The 18262-nt window shown below is 46.2% G+C and overlaps 1 protein-coding gene across 4 annotated transcripts in view; it reads left to right on the top strand.

Annotated features, from left to right (window-relative positions):
* ESYT2 (extended synaptotagmin 2) overlaps positions 1-17980 on the top strand; it is a 95922-nt gene extending 77942 nt beyond the window's left edge. For all 4 annotated transcript variants that reach the window (XM_012786282.2, XM_012786281.2, XM_012786280.2 and 1 more), the window contains 7 exons: positions 3211-3360; positions 4861-5237; positions 6525-6623; positions 11247-11378; positions 13301-13406; positions 14569-14618; positions 14974-17980. In XM_012786282.2, coding sequence (XP_012641736.2) covers positions 3211-3360; positions 4861-5237; positions 6525-6623; positions 11247-11378; positions 13301-13406; positions 14569-14618; positions 14974-15019 — 960 coding nt within the window. In that variant the 3' untranslated portion in view covers positions 15020-17980. The remainder of the gene's footprint in view (positions 1-3210; positions 3361-4860; positions 5238-6524; positions 6624-11246; positions 11379-13300; positions 13407-14568; positions 14619-14973) is intronic.
* Positions 17981-18262: the final 282 nt, after the last annotated feature.

Raw genomic sequence — 18262 nt, 5'->3', positions numbered from 1 at the left:
GTTTTTACCACGAACGGCTGCTGGATTTCATTAAAGGCTTTTCTACATCTATTAAGACATCATGTTGTTTTTCTTTTCAAGTCTTAAATATGGCGAAATAATATGGTTAATTTTCAGATTTAAACCTTGCAAACCTATGTTTGGCTTTCAGGGTTTAATGTTTGAAACCCTCAAGCAAATCTTTATTTGAGAATAAGCCCCACCTGGTCCTAGAACAGTATCCTTTCTACCTACTGTTCAGTTTGCTGAAATTTTTAAGAGTTTTTAAATCTTGGTCATGAAGGATATATTGGTCTGTGATTTTGTTTTCTTATAATGTCTTTTTCTAGCTTTGGTATGAGGGTAATGCGTCATGAAGGTGTTGGGGCATCTCCCCATCTCTTTAGTTTTCTGGAAGAGTTTGTGTAGAATTGGTATTTTTTTCCTCACATATTTGGTATAATACACCAGTGGAGCTACCTGGGCCTAAAGTTTTCTTTTTAGAAAGTGTTTAAATACAAATTCATTCCATCAATAGATACAGCTGTGCAGGGTATGTGTTTCTTCTTGATGATGTTTGGTATTTATACCTTTCAAGGAATTCACTGACTTCATCTGCTGGAATCTTTTTGGCCTAAGGTTATTCATAACATTCCTTCAAGGTCCCTTTAATGTCCTGTTGGGATGGCCCCTCTCTTTGCCCCAGAGGTGGTGATTTCTGTCTTCTTTCCTTTCCTCCTGAGCAACCCTACAAGAGGCTTATTGATTTTATTTTCTCAAAGAACCCGCTTTTGGTGTCATTATCATTATTGCTTTTCGCTTTATTTCGTTGATTTCTACTATGATTATTGTTATTTCATTTCTGCCTACGTAGAGTTCTGTTTCTCTTTTCCTAATTTCTTAAAGTAGAAGCTTGAGACATTTCTTCTTTTATAATACAGATGTTTAATTTGCTTTAAGTTCTGCTTTAGCCACACCTCACGAAGTTTGACTTGTTTGACCCACGAGTTATTTTTTTCAAGATCCTCTGTTTAGTTTCCAAGTGCTTGGGGATTTGTTACAGATCTTCTGTTATTGGTTATCATTTCGTACTGTGGCGGTCAGAGTGCATGTTTTGTGTGACTCGAGCCCTTTTGCACTGGGAGTATCGTCTGCCTGACGTGTGCCCGTGTGCACCCATGAGTGGTGGGGCCATGTGACGTTAGTGATGGCGGCTGTTGGCCTTGCTCAGGCCTCTAAACCCACTTGTATGTCAGGTATTAAGAGCCTGGTATTTGAATCTCTGCCTATAGTTGGAAATTTATCTTTTTCCCTCCTCAGTCTCCGTTTTTGCCTCATGCACCTTGAACCTCCATTAATAGGTGTGTGAACAGCCACGCCTGGCTCGCTTGGCCTTGTTCTACTATTCTGTGTTTGTTCTTTCATTTTGTGTTGTACAAAATTATTTTGTTTTATTTTATTTTAATTTTTTTTTAAGAGACAGGGTCTCAGCCGGGCGCAGTGGCTCATGCCTGTAATCCTAGCACTCTGGGAGGCTGAGGCAGACAGATTGCTCGAGGTCAGGAGTTCGAAACCAGCCTGAGCAAAAAGCGAGACCTCCATCTCTACTTATAAATAGAAAGAAATTAATTGGCCAACTAATATATACAGAAAAAATTAGCCAGGCATGATGGCACATGCCTGTAGTCCCAGCTACTCGGGAGGCTGAGGCAGAAGGATTGCTTGAGCCCAGGAGTTTGAGGTTGCTGTGAGCTAGGCTGACACCACGGCACTCACTCTAGCCTGGGCAACAAAGCGAGACTCTGTCTCAAAAAAAAAAAGAGACAGGGTCTCACTGTGTCACCCAGGCTGGAGTGCAGTGGTGTCTCACAGCTCCCTGCAGCCTCCAACTCTTGGGCTCAAACAATCCTCCTGCCTCAGCCTCCCAAGTAGCTGTAACTACAAGTGTGCACCACCACACCCAGCTAATTTTTTAAAATTTTTTGTAGAGATGGAGTCTCGCTGTGTTGCTGAGACTGGTCTGAAACTTCTGGCCTCAAGCAGTCCTCTTGCTATGGGCTCCCAAAGAGCTGGGATTTCAGGCATGTGCCATGCCCTCTGGCCAAAAATGATTTTATTTTGTCTAGCTAATTACCCTGCATAAATTGCACCACTATATTCTTTCTTTTTGAGACACAGTCTCACTCTGTTGCCTGGGTTAGAGTGTCGTCGAGTCAGCCTAGCTCACAGCAACCTCAAACTCCTGGGCTCAAGCCATCCTCCTGTCTCAGCCTCCTGAGTAGCTGGGACTACAGGCATGCACCTCCATGCCTGGCTAATTTTTTCTACATAATTTTAGTTGGCCAATTAACTTCTTTCTATTTTTAGGAGAGACGGGGTCTCACTCTTGCTCAGACTGGTCTTGAACTCCTGACCTTGTGTGATCCACCTGCCTCGGCCTCCCAGAGTGCTAGGATTACAGGCGTGAGCCACTGCACCCGGCGTGTACCACCATATTCTTAAAATAACCTATACTTACTAGATTTGGATTTTAGAAAAGAACTTTTAAAGTTCTGTAAACATTGTCAGAGTTATTAATTTAAAAGTGCTTTTGAGATTGTAGTTTAAAAAGAAAAAGCAATCAGACTTTTAAGTTTTCCCGCATAGTTATGTGTTAATTTATCGGACCATTTTTGTATAGTTCTCACTGTATTTGGTTAAACTCTTTTGTATTAAGGTAGTTTAAGGGGACTAATTCCTATTGCACAGGTAGTACTAAAGGTCATTATTCAGGAAAAAGAAATTACCATGCATTTAAAGCAGATATTTTGAATTCTTTTTAAAACATGTAGATTTTGGATAGGGAAGTCTTAAAAAAATCCCTAGAAATGTACTTTCTCCATAAATGTCACTGATAAACACGTGTGTTGCTGTCATCTCCTCAGGTTAGGGGACACTCTATTGTCAGATGTGTGTGGCTGTCACATCTGAGAAGGGTCTCACAGCAGGGTGGTACAGCATCCTGCTACTGCTGTGGTCGTTACAATTTTGTAACGAGGAGAGGGCAAACACACGCGACAGGTATTTTGCCCTATACGATGGTTCATGTCTTTCTAAGGAGCTTTCATACTATGTTAATCATTTATGTTAATCATTTAAAAGAACATGGACGAAATATGTTTGGGGTTTTTTTGAGACACGTTTTTTAGAGACTAACTTTGCTGACCTCTCTCTGTGCCCTGTGTCCCGCAGGTCAGAGACGAGCAGCACCAGTGCTCCCTGGGCAACCTGCGGGTCCCCCTCAGCCAGCTGCTGGCCAGCGAGGACATGACCCTGAACCAGCGGTTCCACCTCAGCAACTCGGGTCCCAACAGCACCATCAAAATGAAGATCGCACTCAGGGTAGCCACTGTCTTCCCCGTAAACACAGCGGGGTGGGAAGGACATCGCCGGCAGCGATACTCATGGGCCCAGCACCGGGCAGATGGGAGGACCGAGGTGCCGAGGCACCAGCATGGGGGAGGCGCTTTTTGGGGGAGAAACCCTCTTGCTGGGCTCACAGGGGTGACGAAGGCGGTACAAAGACAGAGCAGAGCTGTGTTTCCAGACTGCGTGAGCGAGCCCCAGAGTGCTCACTGCACCTCACGTGAATTAGCCAACCACTGTTTTACCCCGTGGCCCGGGAAGCCTGACTGTCCGCATCAACAAAGTTTTCTCCTAAAGTTAAATTTTCCAAGGTCGTTCAGGGGAGAGAATCTAATAAAACTCTACAACAGGGTAGAACTTACAGAAGAAACTTTTTGTCCAAAACAGACCATAGTGCATTTGTAAATACCTAAGGAAGTGTTGAAAATAAAACCGGCATACATAGGAGGAAATACTAAAACTCACTCATCAAAAAAATGCAAATTAAAATGAAAAGCCAACTTAAGAAAAAAAATTAGAACTGACTTGGTCTGTCAAATGCAGTGCAAATGGACTCCCTGCCCCGGCTGAGGCGTGGGTGCAGGTGTAGCCTTTCCAGGGAGAACTGCTGCACTCCCAAGCTGCAGAAACCTGCTGTGGACGATAATGCAAAACACAGGAAGCATGGACACGAGTGATGTCACTGCAGCTTTGCTTCATAGGAACAGTGATGCACTCTGGGCATCACAGTCACCTGAGTGGGATTTACCCAGCATAGGCTGCTCAGTGCAGCGTTGTGTAGAATGAACAAGCCCACGGCCAGCTCACCTGCTCTCGTGGCTGAAAGATACGTGACCCAGGTGTCTGCCTTGCCTCTGCACACTCACACTTGGTTGTTGGGGTAATCTTGCTGGGGAATAGGGCTCTGGACCTTCTTCCTTTCTCCAGCACTCCCTGTGGAAACCACTGGTATAGAATAAAGGGTTTGCTCTTCTGTGGAAGGCATGTGACTCGGGGCTCTTGCAGTAAAAACATCGCCCAGAGTTGTGTAGAAACATGTGCAAATGGAAGAAAGTGGAAGAATATGCAGAAGTGGTGTTAGCCATGCATGGTGGCTCATAGTTGCGGCCCCCACTACATAGGAGGCCAGGGCAGGAAGATCACCTGATCCCAGGGGTTCGAGGCTGCAATGAGCTGTGATGACGCCACTGCACTCCATCCAGGGTGACAGAGGGAGACTCTACGCACCCCCAGAAAGAAATGATGTTTGTTATACAGAAGTGATATTTTGGCTACTTAAACTTTTTTTTTTTTCTGAACTTTTTGTGATATGCTATTACTTTAATAATTGAGTAGCTGGACAGGTAGACTACATTTTCTTTTAATGTTTTGAGGCTCGTCTTAATAGTCTACAAATGAATGCATCTCAAGCTGTTCAAGTATCAGGATGTGACCAGTGTCAACATTCCTAGTATTTATGTTTATTTCCGCCTCCAGGTACTCCATCTTGAAAAGCAAGAGAGGCTTCCAGACCACCAGCACTCAGCTCAAGTGAAACGACCCTCTGTTTCCAAAGAAGGGAGGAAGATCTCTGTCAAATCTCAGCCGTCTGCATCTCCCGGCCCTGGCGGCGGCAGCAGCACAGCCCAGTCTACGCCGGCCCCCGGGGGCAGCGACAAGCCGGGTGTGGAAGAGAGAGCCCAGCCACCCGAGGCCAGCCCTCAAGGGCCTCGAGACCTGGGCCGGAGCTGCTCCAGCCTCCTGGCGTCCCCCAGCCACGCCTTGGCCAAGGAGCCCACCCCCAGCATAGCCTCGGACATCTCGCTGCCCATCGCCACCCAGGAACTGCGGCAGCGGCTGAGACAGCTGGAGAAGTAACTACCCTCTGGCGCCGCCCTGTCCTTAGCACAATGGGGGGCACTACCACAGAGAGCCCGCGGTCAGGAGGGGTGTCGCCTTGTCCTTAGCACAGTGGGTGGCACCGTCACAGGGACCCTGCGGTCAGAGGAGGGGCGTAGCCTTGAGTTAGCTGGGAGAACTTCAGGTCTCATTGCTGTTTTGCTCACTGAGTCTTTGACTTTCAAAGTAAAACCTGCCCTTTTCTAAGACCTAATCATTTAAAGGTTCTAAAATGACGGTGAACGTAGGTTTCCTGGACAAGAAAGAGGGAATCTAGCAGCCTGCTCTGCTGTGCCCTGGCCTCCTACCGCGAGACAGGCCTCAGAGAGGAGGGCGGCCACTCTGTCCGCTCACGAGTTGTCAGCCGGATTGTCAGTCTCTGGATGTTTGTGCAGATTCCTCACTTAAGCCCCGTGACTCATAGGGGTGTTAATCGTCTCTGTAGGAGGAAAAAATAGTCCGCAATTATCCCAAGCTTCACATGTCAACCTTTTGCTCTTGGTGGAGGAATAAAAGTGACCTTTGAAACAGTTTTTCCTGTTTGTTGTTACAAGAGCTGTGTTGAGTGATACGAAAATAGGAAAGGAACAGAGGCAACCGCGAAAACCTGCTTCTGAGCCCCGGAAAGGGCAGGCGGACCAGGGCCTCTGCACGCCCCTGTGATCCACACTGACTGTCACCTCTGTACTTGGTCAGGTGTGCTGCCTTGGAAAAAGAAATCAGTCCCTCCCTTCTCTCTTGCTCTAAAGAAAACAAGAATTTTAAGCAAAGAACCCCTTTTTCTCAGGAGCTCAGTTTGAGAAGGACGTACGATCTCGGGCTGTGCCTGGGCCTGGCAGAGAGCAGCTGGAGGAGAGACTGCTGCAGCCTGCCCGGGCGAGTGGAGAGTGGAGGGAGGCCTTGCGAAGGGACACAGATTTGGGTGGCTACAGGGTAGAACCTGCTTAGCAAAGACCACAGAATTGATGTCTGTAATAAGGAAACCTCTGTGTCTCGTATTTGAAACCTGTTGAAAACCTATTGAAAACCTTGTTTTGAAAACCTATCAGTTTCAAACAATTAAGTTGTATTCAACCCTCAAGGGAGATACAAATTCAACTGGTCACTTGCACTCATAAGTCCAAATTATGTTTAAGTATGTGGGTAATTTTATTTCTTTTTGTCTGAATGAATGGAAATTTTCTTACTGTGTACAGTATACCAATGAATCACAACTGTTTTATAGTCTCAGGAGAGCTAGTAACCTTCTGCTGTTTCCACAGTGGGACCACGCTGGGGCAGTCTCCGCTGGGGCAGATCCAGCTGACCATCCGGCACAGCTCCCAGAGGAACAAGCTCATCGTGGTCGTGCACGCCTGCAGGTGGGCCCAGCCACAGGCCACCCTCTGCTGTTGCTGCGTGTAAACGTTACATAGGGTGGCAGTCCCCGAGCAGATCAGTGTATGTGTCGTTTATAAGGACAAAGCAGTTAGACCTTCTGTAAGTAGTAAAAGCTGTCAGTGCAGGCAGTATACTGCCAACACTGGGCCACATGTGCCATCATGGTCCCTTAGGATTTTAAACTACATGTTTAGTCCACCTTTCCTATGTCTACTTACCATTGTGTTCCACTTGTCTACAGTATTTAGTACAGTAACACGCTGCGCATGTTTATAGCCCAGATGTGTAGCAGGTGCGTAGTGGCCTGTGCCATCTTGTGTGTGTGAGTGTAGGAGCAACAGGCCACACCACACAGCTGAGGTATATAATGGCCTGTGCCATCTGGTGTGTGTGAGTGTAGGAGCAACAGGCCACACCACACAGCTGAGGTATATAATGGCCTGTGCCATCTGGTGTATGTGAGTGTAGAAGCAACAGGCCACACCACACAGCTGAGGTGTGTAGCAGGCTGTGCCATCTGGTGTGTGTGAGTGTAGAAGCAACAGGCCACACCACACAGCTGAGGTGTGTAGCAGGCTGTGCCATCTGGTGTGTGTGAGTGTAGGAGCAACAGGCCACACCCACACAGCTGAGGTGTGTAGCGGGCTGTGCCATCTGGTGTATGTGAGTGTAGGAGCAACAGGCCACACCACACAGCCGAGGTGTGTAGCAGGCTGTGCCATCTGGTGTGTGTGAGTGTAGAAGCAACAGGCCACACCACACAGCCGAGGTGTGTAGCAGGCTGTGCCATCTGGTGTGTGTGAGTGTAGGAGCAACAGGCCACACCACACAGCCGAGGTGTGTAGCAGGCTGTGCCATCTGGTGTGTGTGAGTGTAGGAGCAACAGGCCACACCACACAGCTGAGGTGTGTAGCGGGCTGTGCCATCTGGTGTGTGTGAGTGTAGGAGCAACAGGCCACACCACACAGCTGAGGTGTGTAGCAGGCTGTGCCATCTGGTGTGTGTGAGTGTAGGAGCAACAGGCCACACCACACAGCTGAGGTGTGTAGCGGGCTGTGCCATCTGGTGTGTGTGAGTGTAGAAGCAACAGGCCACACCACACAGCTGAGGTGTGTAGCGGGCTGTGCCATCTGGTGTGTGTGAGTGTAGAAGCAACAGGCCACACCACACAGCTGAGGTGTGTAGCGGGCTGTGCCATCTGGTGTGTGTGAGTGTAGGAGCAACAGGCCACACCACACAGCTGAGGTGTGTAGCGGGCTGTGCCATCTGGTGTGTGTGAGTGTAGGAGCAACAGGCCACACCACACAGCTGAGGTGTGTAGCGGGCTGTGCCATCTGGTGTGTGTGAGTGTAGGAGCAACAGGCCACACCACACAGCTGAGGTGTGTAGCGGGCTGTGCCATCTGGTGTGTGTGAGTGTAGGAGCAACAGGCCACACCACACAGCTGAGGTGTGTAGCGGGCTGTGCCATCTGGTGTGTGTGAGTGTAGGAGCAACAGGCCACACCACACAGCTGAGGTGTGTAGCGGGCTGTGCCATCTGGTGTGTGTGAGTGTAGGAGCAACAGGCCACACCACACAGCTGAGGTGTGTAGCGGGCTGTGCCATCTGGTGTGTGTGAGTGTAGAAGCAACAGGCCACACCACACAGCTGAGGTGTGTAGCGGGCTGTGCCATCTGGTGTGTGTGAGTGTAGAAGCAACAGGCCACACCACACAGCTGAGGTGTGTAGCGGGCTGTGCCATCTGGTGTGTGTGAGTGTAGGAGCAACAGGCCACACCACACAGCTGAGGTGTGTAGCAGGCTGTGCCATCTGGTGTGTGTGAGTGTAGAAGCAACAGGCCACACCACACAGCTGAGGTGTGTAGTGGGCTGTGCCATCTGGTGTGTGTGAGTGTAGAAGCAACAGGCCACACCACACAGCTGAGGTGTGTAGCAGGCTGTGCCTTCTGGGTGTGTGCAAGTGTAGGAGCAACAGGTCATGCCGCACAGCTGAGTGGTGTAGATGGCTGTGCCTTCTGGGTGTGTGCAAGTGTAGGAGCAACAGGTCACACTGCACAGCTGAGGTGTGTAGCAGGTATATAGTGGGTTGTGCTATCTGGTGTGTGCGAGTGCTCTCTGCAGTGTTTGCACAATGACAAAAATCGCTTCATGATGGGTTTCCCACAACGTGTCCCGTCATTAAGGAAAAGGTAACTAGTTTTCCATTGTCTGTGTCTTTTAGTACCATACTGAGTATAAATATAATCTCTTATGAGAAAGCATACCAAAAGCATAAAATGGATGTGTTTTGCACATGAGAACTGTCCTGCTTAGGATTTGAGGGTTTGGGAGGCGTTTGATTTCCATTAGTTTACCATTCCCTCCCCAGAGAAACATGAGCAAACTGAAGAACAACTTTCCTAGTTTTTTTTAACATTTAGAAACGTGTATAAAAAGCTCCAGGGTGTTGAGAAAGTACAGTTCTGCTTGGATCCCAGGAGACAGCGAGTGCAGTCTGTCTCACAGAAAGCTGAGACCGAGATAGGCACATGTATGATGAGAAAACCAAACTCACAGCAGTGAAGGCGGTTCTGAGAAGACCTCCTGTAATTCCATCACCCGCACAAGTGTGCACACGTCTGCATGTGTGCACACAGACATGGACATGCTTGTTTGTCATGCTTTGCATTGTAGTCTAGTCCCTCTCTACAGGCCTGTATTTTCTATTATTATAATCCCATTATATAATTTTTTATTCCCTTTTTGTTCTTAACATTGTCTTATGACCATTTTAGCTGTTTTATAATACTCCCTTGTGCTGCTATACTGTAATTAATTTGTCTGGACTACATTACATGATAATGAGCATGTTTTTCTTTTATTGAAGTATTTTTTAGTATTAAATTTCCAGGAGTAGGTTTATCAGTTCAAAAGATGGAAGGAGTTCATGGGCTAATGATAGGTATGGCCATAGTCTTTCAAAAAAGAGTACCCCAGTTCACATCGACACCCCAGGTATGCACACATACCATTTTTCCCCATAATCAGGAAAAAATTTATTTTAAATTGTGCATTATACTATTTTCATAAGTATAAGGTGAGATTACAATGTTGCTTCACTTTGGATTTGATTAATGATGATGGTGTGGTCTTACTAATTATTTTTCTTTCATGTGATTTTGTCTGTCCTGGTAATATAGCAATATGTTGTTTTCATGAGTTTGAAAGGAAAAAGGAAAAAAAAAATGATATACAAATTTAGACCTTATAAAAAGCTGATGGAAACATAAGAAAATAAAATTAGTGACATTTAGAAATAAAATTATATAAATTATATAACTATCTAAATGTAGGCCAGGCGTGGTGGCTTACACCTATAATGCCAGCACTTGGGGAGGTCAAGGTGGGAAGATCATTTGAGGCCAGAAGTTGGACACCAACTGAGCAATACAGCAAGACCCTGTCTCTACAAAAAAAAATAGAAAAATTAGCCGGGTGTGGTGGCATGTGCTTGTAGTCCCAGCTACTTGGAAAGCTAAGGCAGGGGGATCACTTGAGCCCAGGAGTTCCAGGCTACAGAGAGCTATGATGACACCACTGCATGATAATGCTAGCCTGGGAGACAGAGTAAGACCCTGTCTCAAAAGAAAAAAAAATGTTATGTAAATGTAGGGTTCAATTCAATAAATATTGAGAACCTTATATGTTGTTGCTACTAAGACAATTACCAGGCTGGGCGTGGTGGCTCATGCCTGTAATCCCAGCACTCTGGAAGGCCGAGACGGGTGGATAGCTCGAGGTCAGGAGTTCAAAACCAGCCTGAGCAAGAGCGAGACCCCATCTCTACTATAAATAGAAAGAAATTAATTGGTCAACTAATATATATAGAAAAAATTAGCCGGGCATGGTGGTGCATGCCTGTAGTCCCAGCTACTGGGGAGGCTGAGGCAGGAGGATCGCTTGAGCCCAGGAGTTCGAGTTTGCGGTGATGCCATGGCACTCACTGATGCCATGGCACTCACTCTAGCCTGGGCAACAAAGTGAGACTCTGTCTCAAAAAAAAAAAAAAAAAAAAAAAGACAATTACCAAGGGATATGCAGGCACAGAAGACTATTTCAGGCGAGTGTAAGAAAACAAGACCCTAACCTGATTTGGGGTCAGTCAATAAGGGAGAATTGGGCGTAGGTGTGTGTCTGGTGGTTGTCGTGGGAAAAGAGTGGGTGGGCTGCTTAGGGAGGTGACGGGTCCATGAGCAGGTTGGTGGCTGGAGGTGGCTGACTTACGTTTCACACTAGAAGAGGGCATTAGACATACTGTGGAAAGAAGAAGCCATAGTTACTGTGGGAAGCAGAGAGCAAGGACGTAGAAGGTCCCCCAAATTCTGGGCTCCAGAGATGGAGGCAAAAGCTGCCTCTGGCACAGCTGCTAGAAGAGCAGTTTGAGAAGGAGGCTGCCAAGTGAGCGTGGGGTGCATGCGAAAATACACTTCATGGGGTTTGGCATCTATCATCTTGTTGCTTCTCTGTTTTTAGATAAAACAAAAACTTGATAAAGTAAATTTGAATGTGCTGCTAATTCTCGTTTACCTAAATTCTCATATGTGGTCTCTGGTTTGTGTTGTAAGAAATCTCATCGCCTTCTCTGAAGATGGCTCTGACCCGTACGTGCGCATGTATTTATTGCCAGACAAGAGGCGGTCAGGGAGGAGGAAAACACACGTGTCCAAGAAGACGTTAAATCCAGTGTTTGATCAAAGGTATGCTGCTCTACCCACCGAGGCTTGCCTGTTTGGCTGGAGTGACAGAAAGGCCTGGGCAATGCCTGGGAGAGCTGAAGTATGTACATCGGTTTGCTGTCGAGAAGTTCAGGGGAAAACTCCACCAAATTTCAGCAAATGGTATTTGTCAAGATAAATAAATAAGCAGTTTAGGCCAGGCACAGTGACTCACACTTGTAATCCTAGCATTCTGGGAGACCGAGGTGGGAGAATTGCCTGAGCTCAGGAGTCCGAGACCAACCTGAGCAAGAGTGAGATGCTATCTCTACTATAAATAGAAAGAAATTAGCCAAACAACTAAAAACAGAAAAAATTAGCCAAGCATGGTGGTGCGTGCCTGTAGTCCTAGCTGCCTGGGAGGCTGAGGCAGGAGGATTGCTTGAGCCCAGGAGTTTGAGGTTGCTGTGAGATAGGCTGATGACACGGCACTCTAGCCCGGGCAACAGAGTGAGATCCTGTCTCAAAAAAAATAAATAAAAAAAAATAAAAATAAATAAGCATTTTGAACTTCAGGTAGACATGCTAAACATAATAAATCCAAGTTATAAAACACTGGACAGGGAGACTAGTGATTAAATAAAGATCAAATTATTGATGTCCCAAAAGAACTCATTTTTGGTGGTTATATTTGTTGATATTTATCATGCTATAAATTAAAACTGAGAATTTATACATGTATTTTAAAACAACAATAGTAAGCTCATAGCATTTTAAAATATAACATTTTTGTGAAAACAACTATGTTTTCCAAAACAATAGAAAAAACCAAGTGAAAAGAATGTTATTGTTCTATATTTTTGCAAATCTCTTTAGTAGTCTAGACTAATAGAGGCTGGAATCTGCTTCCCTGGTCAGTCTGATGTGGCATGAGACCGTCCCAAAGGGCCACCAATCTGGCCCATGCGCAGGCCGGTAGTCCCAGCTATGTGGGAGGCTGAGGCAGGAGGATCACTTGAGCCCAGGAATTTGAGACCAGCCTGGGCAACGTAATGAGAGCCTGTCTCTACAAAAAAAATTATTAATTAGCTGAGCCTGGTGGCACATGCCTGTAGTCTCAGTTTCTCAAGAGGCTGAGGCAGGAGAATCGCTTGAGACCAAGAGTTGGAGGCTGTAGTGAGCTGTGATTGTGCCACTGCTCTCTACTCAGGGTGACAGAGCGGGAGAAAAAGAAAAGCTGCTGATTGCTACAAATTTGAGATCTTATAGTCCGGTGGTAGCTTAGAAACCACCCACAATTATAATGGCAGGCATGTACCAAATCCTGAAGTGGGTGTGTTTTATTTAACAAAATGTTCTTACTTAACCACAGCATTTAAAAATTCTGAGAGTCCACATGCCAATTTGGGTTTACAGTTGCTCTAGCCTCTGCTGGTGGCTGAGCCCCTCGGTCGGGACAGGGCAGGTCACACACGGGGACTGGGACCCGGCCCTGTGGGCAGTTGGTTTGCAGCATCTGACTTGAGCCTCTGAAAAGTGCTTGGGGGCCTTCTGGGAAGCTGCAGGCACATAATTCCCTTGCTGGAGGTGGCGGGATCGCCACTGCTGAGCGCGAGTGACCGTGAGGCCGCACGAGTGAAATCCCCTGGAGTTGGGTGTCTTGTCACATGATGCCCCACGTTCTAGCTCCCACAGAGAGTCGGACATATGTGTCCAAAGAGCACCCCTCACCCATCCATGAGCCACCGACATGCCTGGGATGGCAGCGCCTTCTCTTATGTTGGGGAAATGATGAAAATAACTTGGTTTTTAAGTCTTCACGAAATGCCAGATCAGAACATCTGGTGGAAGACTCAAATCCATAGTAAAAAACAAACGGAACATCTGGAATGTCGTTTTTAGTTGTAAGAAAATACAGCAGAATTGCAGGGAAAGTTGAGTAAGTTCCTCGCCTCCCATTTCAGCTTTGACTTCAGTGTCTCGCTGCCGGAGGTGCAGAGGAGGACGCTGGACGTCGCGGTGAAGAACAGCGGCGGTTTCCTGTCCAAAGACAAAGGGCTTCTTGGCAAAGTGAGTTTTTAAAAAAAAATCCCTGATTGGCTCCCACACTTAGTGAAAATTAAGCACCTACTTCAGTGCAGTGGTTCAGCCCACGCCCACATCGTGGTAATGGCTGCAGTTTGTGCTGATGCTTGTTTGTAAATCGTGGGCTGTGAGTGCAGCCAAGTGTGACCTCAGTACGTTCTAAAGACATTTTAAATTATTTTCATTGTTTTTACATATTCAGAGTATTGGTGTAGTAATCATACTAATACCATGAACTTCTAGTCGAAGAGAAGGTGATTTTTAAGTCTTTAAATTTTTGTTCGAATATCACAATGAAGAAAAACATCCTCCTACAGCTCCACGTCCTCCACCGATCACTCTGTTTTCTAACAAATCACTGGCTGCATTTCTCCGAATTTCTTCTAGTACTAGTCCATGTTCACATTTAACTTCTGCATGTGATTATACATTCCTTAATAATGCTCATAAAGGTTAAGTCAGAGAAGTGGTGTTTGCACTTCGTAGGTAAGTGTCACTTTGTCCCTGTCAGCTGTGCTGCCATCATCCCCGTGAGTTGTCTCCACGGTGTGTAATGACGTCAGGACTATTGGGTACGGGAAGGGTCTCTTAGATACCTTGAATCATGAGGGTAGGGAAGATGGAAAACATGAGCCTCTACTAAAAGGAGTATTCCATATAGACAGAGTGAGACAGAAGGTTAGAGATTGGAAGTAGTGAAAGATTTAAAAGGAACTACTTGGCTGGGCGAGGTGCTCATGCTTGTAATCCTAGCACTCTGGGAGGCCGAGGCGGTGGATTGCTGAAGGTCAGGAGTTCGAAACCAGCCTGAACAAGAGCAAGACTCTGTCTCTACTATAAGTAGAAATAAATTAATTGGCCAACTAATACATATAGAAAAAATTAGCCAGGCATGGTGGCACGTGCCTGTAGTCCCAGCTACTCGGGAGGCTGAGGCAGGATTGCTTGAGCCCAGGAGTTTGAGGTTGCTGTGAGCTAGGCTGACGCCATGTCACTCACTCTAGCCAGGGCAACAAAGCGAGACTCTGTCTCAAAAAAATACAATACAATACAATACAATACAATACAATACAATACAATACAATACAATACAATACGGAACTACTTCAACTGACTTTAACAAGCAACCTTTTTTTTAAACCCACAGGTATTGGTTACTCTGGCATCTGAAGAACTCACCAAAGGTTGGACCCAGTGGTGAGTGTCCCTTCCACAGACAGACTTAGTAGTCACTAAACAGACAAAAGCTCTGATACGCATCTAAAACACCCCCTTGGAACCACTGGGAGTCCTTTCCACAGACAGACTAATCAGTCAGTAAACAGACAGAAGCCACGAAATGCATCTAGAACACACCCCTGGACCCGCTGGGAGTCCCTTCCACAGACAGACTCAGCAGTCAGTAAACAGACAGAAGCCAGGATACACATCTAAAACACACCCCTGGACCTGCTGGGAGTCCCTTCCACAGACAGGGGTGAACCCTGACGTGTGTCAGTAACACGCCACACAGGAGATCCCATGCCTGTCATTGTCTCCTGTGCTTCCGCAGGTATGACCTCACAGAAGACGGGACGAGACCACAGGTGGTGACGTAGCCTCGCGGGCGCAAGGCATCCTCCCCCATCTCTACACAGAGCACATCCCTCCACAGGCGCACCGATCCTATTTTTATAATTTCATGTATTTAGTTATACATATCTTAACAGTTTTATAAAAGTATTGATATTTTAGGCAGATTTGGCCAATATTATCAGTAGATTTTATATGTTGAATTTTCTCTGGTATTCCAGCAGGGGTCAGGATGGGCGGTAAGGTGGTGGTTGGCGTGTTCTGTGCAGCTCCACGTCAGTCGTGTGTTAGGGAGTGGATCTGCGTGCTGCTTTGCTGTTGCCTTGCTTTGTGTATTGCCGAGTTACACTCTGCGTGTAAATAGACTCTATTTTTTATAATCTCCACACGCTGGTTTGACTTCAGAAGAAAATAGAGCAAGGAAATATATATTTTCTTCTAAGACTTATTAAATTCTTGTGACAAATAATCATTTTCATCTTTGCAGCAAAAAGTTCTCAGTGACCTATTTTGTGATGTTTCTTTTTAAAAAGAAAAACTGAAAGATTATTAAATAGTATATATCTGCCCAATTACGAATGATGAAGTATTCAGAATATTAACATTTTCATAAATATAAAGATGTATTATTGAGATATAAGTTAAAGGGCTTATAAGGGAAAATGTTTTATAGCTGAATAATATAAAATATTGAGAGATTTGATGTAGGTTCATAAATCATAGTGTACTAACCTGCAAAATCTTATATAAAAATGAAATGTCTTAAGTTTATTTTAATTGCTTTGTTGTAACATCCATGAAATAGTACTCAGATACATATGTTACACTTTTCCTAAAACACAGGAATGGACTTTCAGTGTTAGCAGTGAGGCTATTGTAAAATAGTCACGAGCTTGGTTAATTTTCAGCGTTTTCCCAGCCTGTTGAGAGAAGGTGCACATCGCGCTGTAGGTTTGTGAGGTGGATCGGGATGAGTAGACAGGATACTGCGTTGGGACTGTGCACCTCCAGCCCTGGCTGCTCCGCAGGCTGAGGTGGGGTGGCTCTGGACTCAGCGCTTTGCCGACAGGGTGTCTGCACCCAGTTTGGCATCACTGTGGCAACCTCCCTGGTGACAGGCCCAGCTCGGAAATGGAACAGGTCAGAACTCGAGTGTGGATGGGTGGTGTGATCTGAAAGCTTGTTCACACGCATGTGCTGGTGTCACATCGTGTAGGGGGTGCTGCTCCTGGTGGGCCCACCAGGACCAGCTGGGAAGCTCTTGCTTTTAAACAGCCGTCTACCGGGTTTCCTCACTTCATGTCATGATTAACCGTAATATTGGGATATTATTGTATAGTTTTTATTTTGGAATCTTTTCTTTTTCTGCTGAGATTATTAAAAGCATGTTTCGTATACCTGAATCCCCATCCCCACCCCCTTGAGGCCCGGCTCCATGACAGCACCCGGGCGAGCGTATCTGTGAGCATGTCGTGCACATGCAGAAGCAGTCTCAGTGTGTGAGCTGTGTGACGAGATGGCTTCCTGGGCCGTGAGAATGTCTTAAAGCTGTGTGTAAATATGTTGGGGAAAACATAACTTTGTGATTGCAGTTGAAGCTCCCACCTAACTCCTGTCACACACCTGGGCAGCTTGGGGACAACGCACACGACCAAGCATACCAAAGTGCCTGTGCAGACCTGGCTGTTGCCACACACCCCTCTCTTCTGGCAGAGTTTAACTCTGTTTCAGTTTGTAACTTATGCTTTGAACCGTGTGTTTATTTGTAATGGAGTCTGCAGCTTCACAGTACATTGCATGTGACCACAAAGGGCAGTGTCATCTCACTGTCTCCCATTCAAGGACACTTTGGAGCCTCGTGCTAAACCACTGCAGTGATCCTGGGGCTTGCGGACGTGTCAGCACACTCACGCGAACGTGAGTGCACGCAAAACATCGTCAAACTGTGTCATGCAGCGTGAGAAAAACTGGCGTCACTTGTTAAATCTGTCTGCTTTCCACAGTGTTAGATTTTTTGATGGTTTTTTAAAATGTAGGTCTGTTAAAGGCATGTCATAACCTATAAGAGAGAAGAAATTCTCATTGAAATTTTAGCATGCCAGTAATTTTTACCAACAGCCTACACATCTGGGGGCTGCACCCACATGCTTCATATGGTCGATGTGTGTTTTACTTAGTGGGACGCTGTGTTTAAGCAGTTAGGCAACATAGAGGCCCCTGAGGGTGCAGCCCCCAAAGGAGCCAGTTCTGCAGCACGGTGTGCAGCCCCCGCTGCAGTGACGCCGGGAGGGCCGTCACCAGGGTTGACACAAGGGCCCCACCTGTGGGGCTCTGGGCGCTGTCTCCAAACTCTCTAAAAGGAGGGGGAGCAAGGGGTGGTTTCCAGGCTCAAAAGCACTTTGCAGAAACTCGGGGACGTTGAGAACCACCTTTAGGCCACCCTCTTAGCACTCAAGGTCCCAGTGATGGGAGACACTCGAGTTGTGTCACAATGTTCATTTTTAGTTCTTAATGAGTGATTTATCTGGGAAAAGATAACTTTAACTTTCCTGCTTTGAGCCAAGCCACTGTAGGGAAGATTAACTTAGGTGGATTTGAAGTGCAGCTCTGTTGGCTTGTACCTGGGGGTACAGCCTGTGGGTTTCTATCCTGTGCCTTAAAATACGGAGGTGTTTCCAGGTTCCAGATTCAAACAGAAGATGTGTAGCGACGCTGACCACAGTTCGTATTCTGTGCTATAAGAATGTGTTCTCTGTCAAGAGAATAAAGCTTTTTTTTTTTTTCAAGAGCCTAAGCCAAAAGCCAATCAGCGTGCATAGCTGCGTTTACTCTGTGGTTGCTCCATTAATTCTGATTCTAGCTGGATCGCCCACTGCAAAGGGACGGCAGCAAACGGAGGATTTTTTAATTACAAAATGTCCTTTTTGCTTAACTAATTTTACATGACAGTGCATGTATTTATTTAATAAAACTTTTATGTTAGCTCATTTGTGATTTGTTTTTCCTTCGTCTTTTGAAATGAAATTTTTAGTGTGGGACCAGATAATTTGGGGCGTAGGCACGGTACGCCATTCACACTTGCGGTCTGTGACACTTTCTTCTTCAGAGCAGCGCTCCAGGGCGGTCGTGTTAATGCTCATCCTTGTCCCCCGTCTCAGCTCGACTCTCCCCTGCACAGCATACAAGACTCTGAGCTTTGAAAATGTCTCTTCTGTAGGGTCGTCACGAGTAGAACAGGCAGAGACTTTGAACGTCCTTTATCACCAGAG

The sequence above is a fragment of the Microcebus murinus genome, chromosome 9 (assembly GCF_040939455.1).
Source record: "Microcebus murinus isolate Inina chromosome 9, M.murinus_Inina_mat1.0, whole genome shotgun sequence".
Taxonomy (NCBI): Eukaryota; Metazoa; Chordata; class Mammalia; order Primates; family Cheirogaleidae; genus Microcebus; species Microcebus murinus.
Note: the sequence above shows the minus strand (reverse complement) of the source record. Positions and strands in the feature narration are given on the sequence as shown.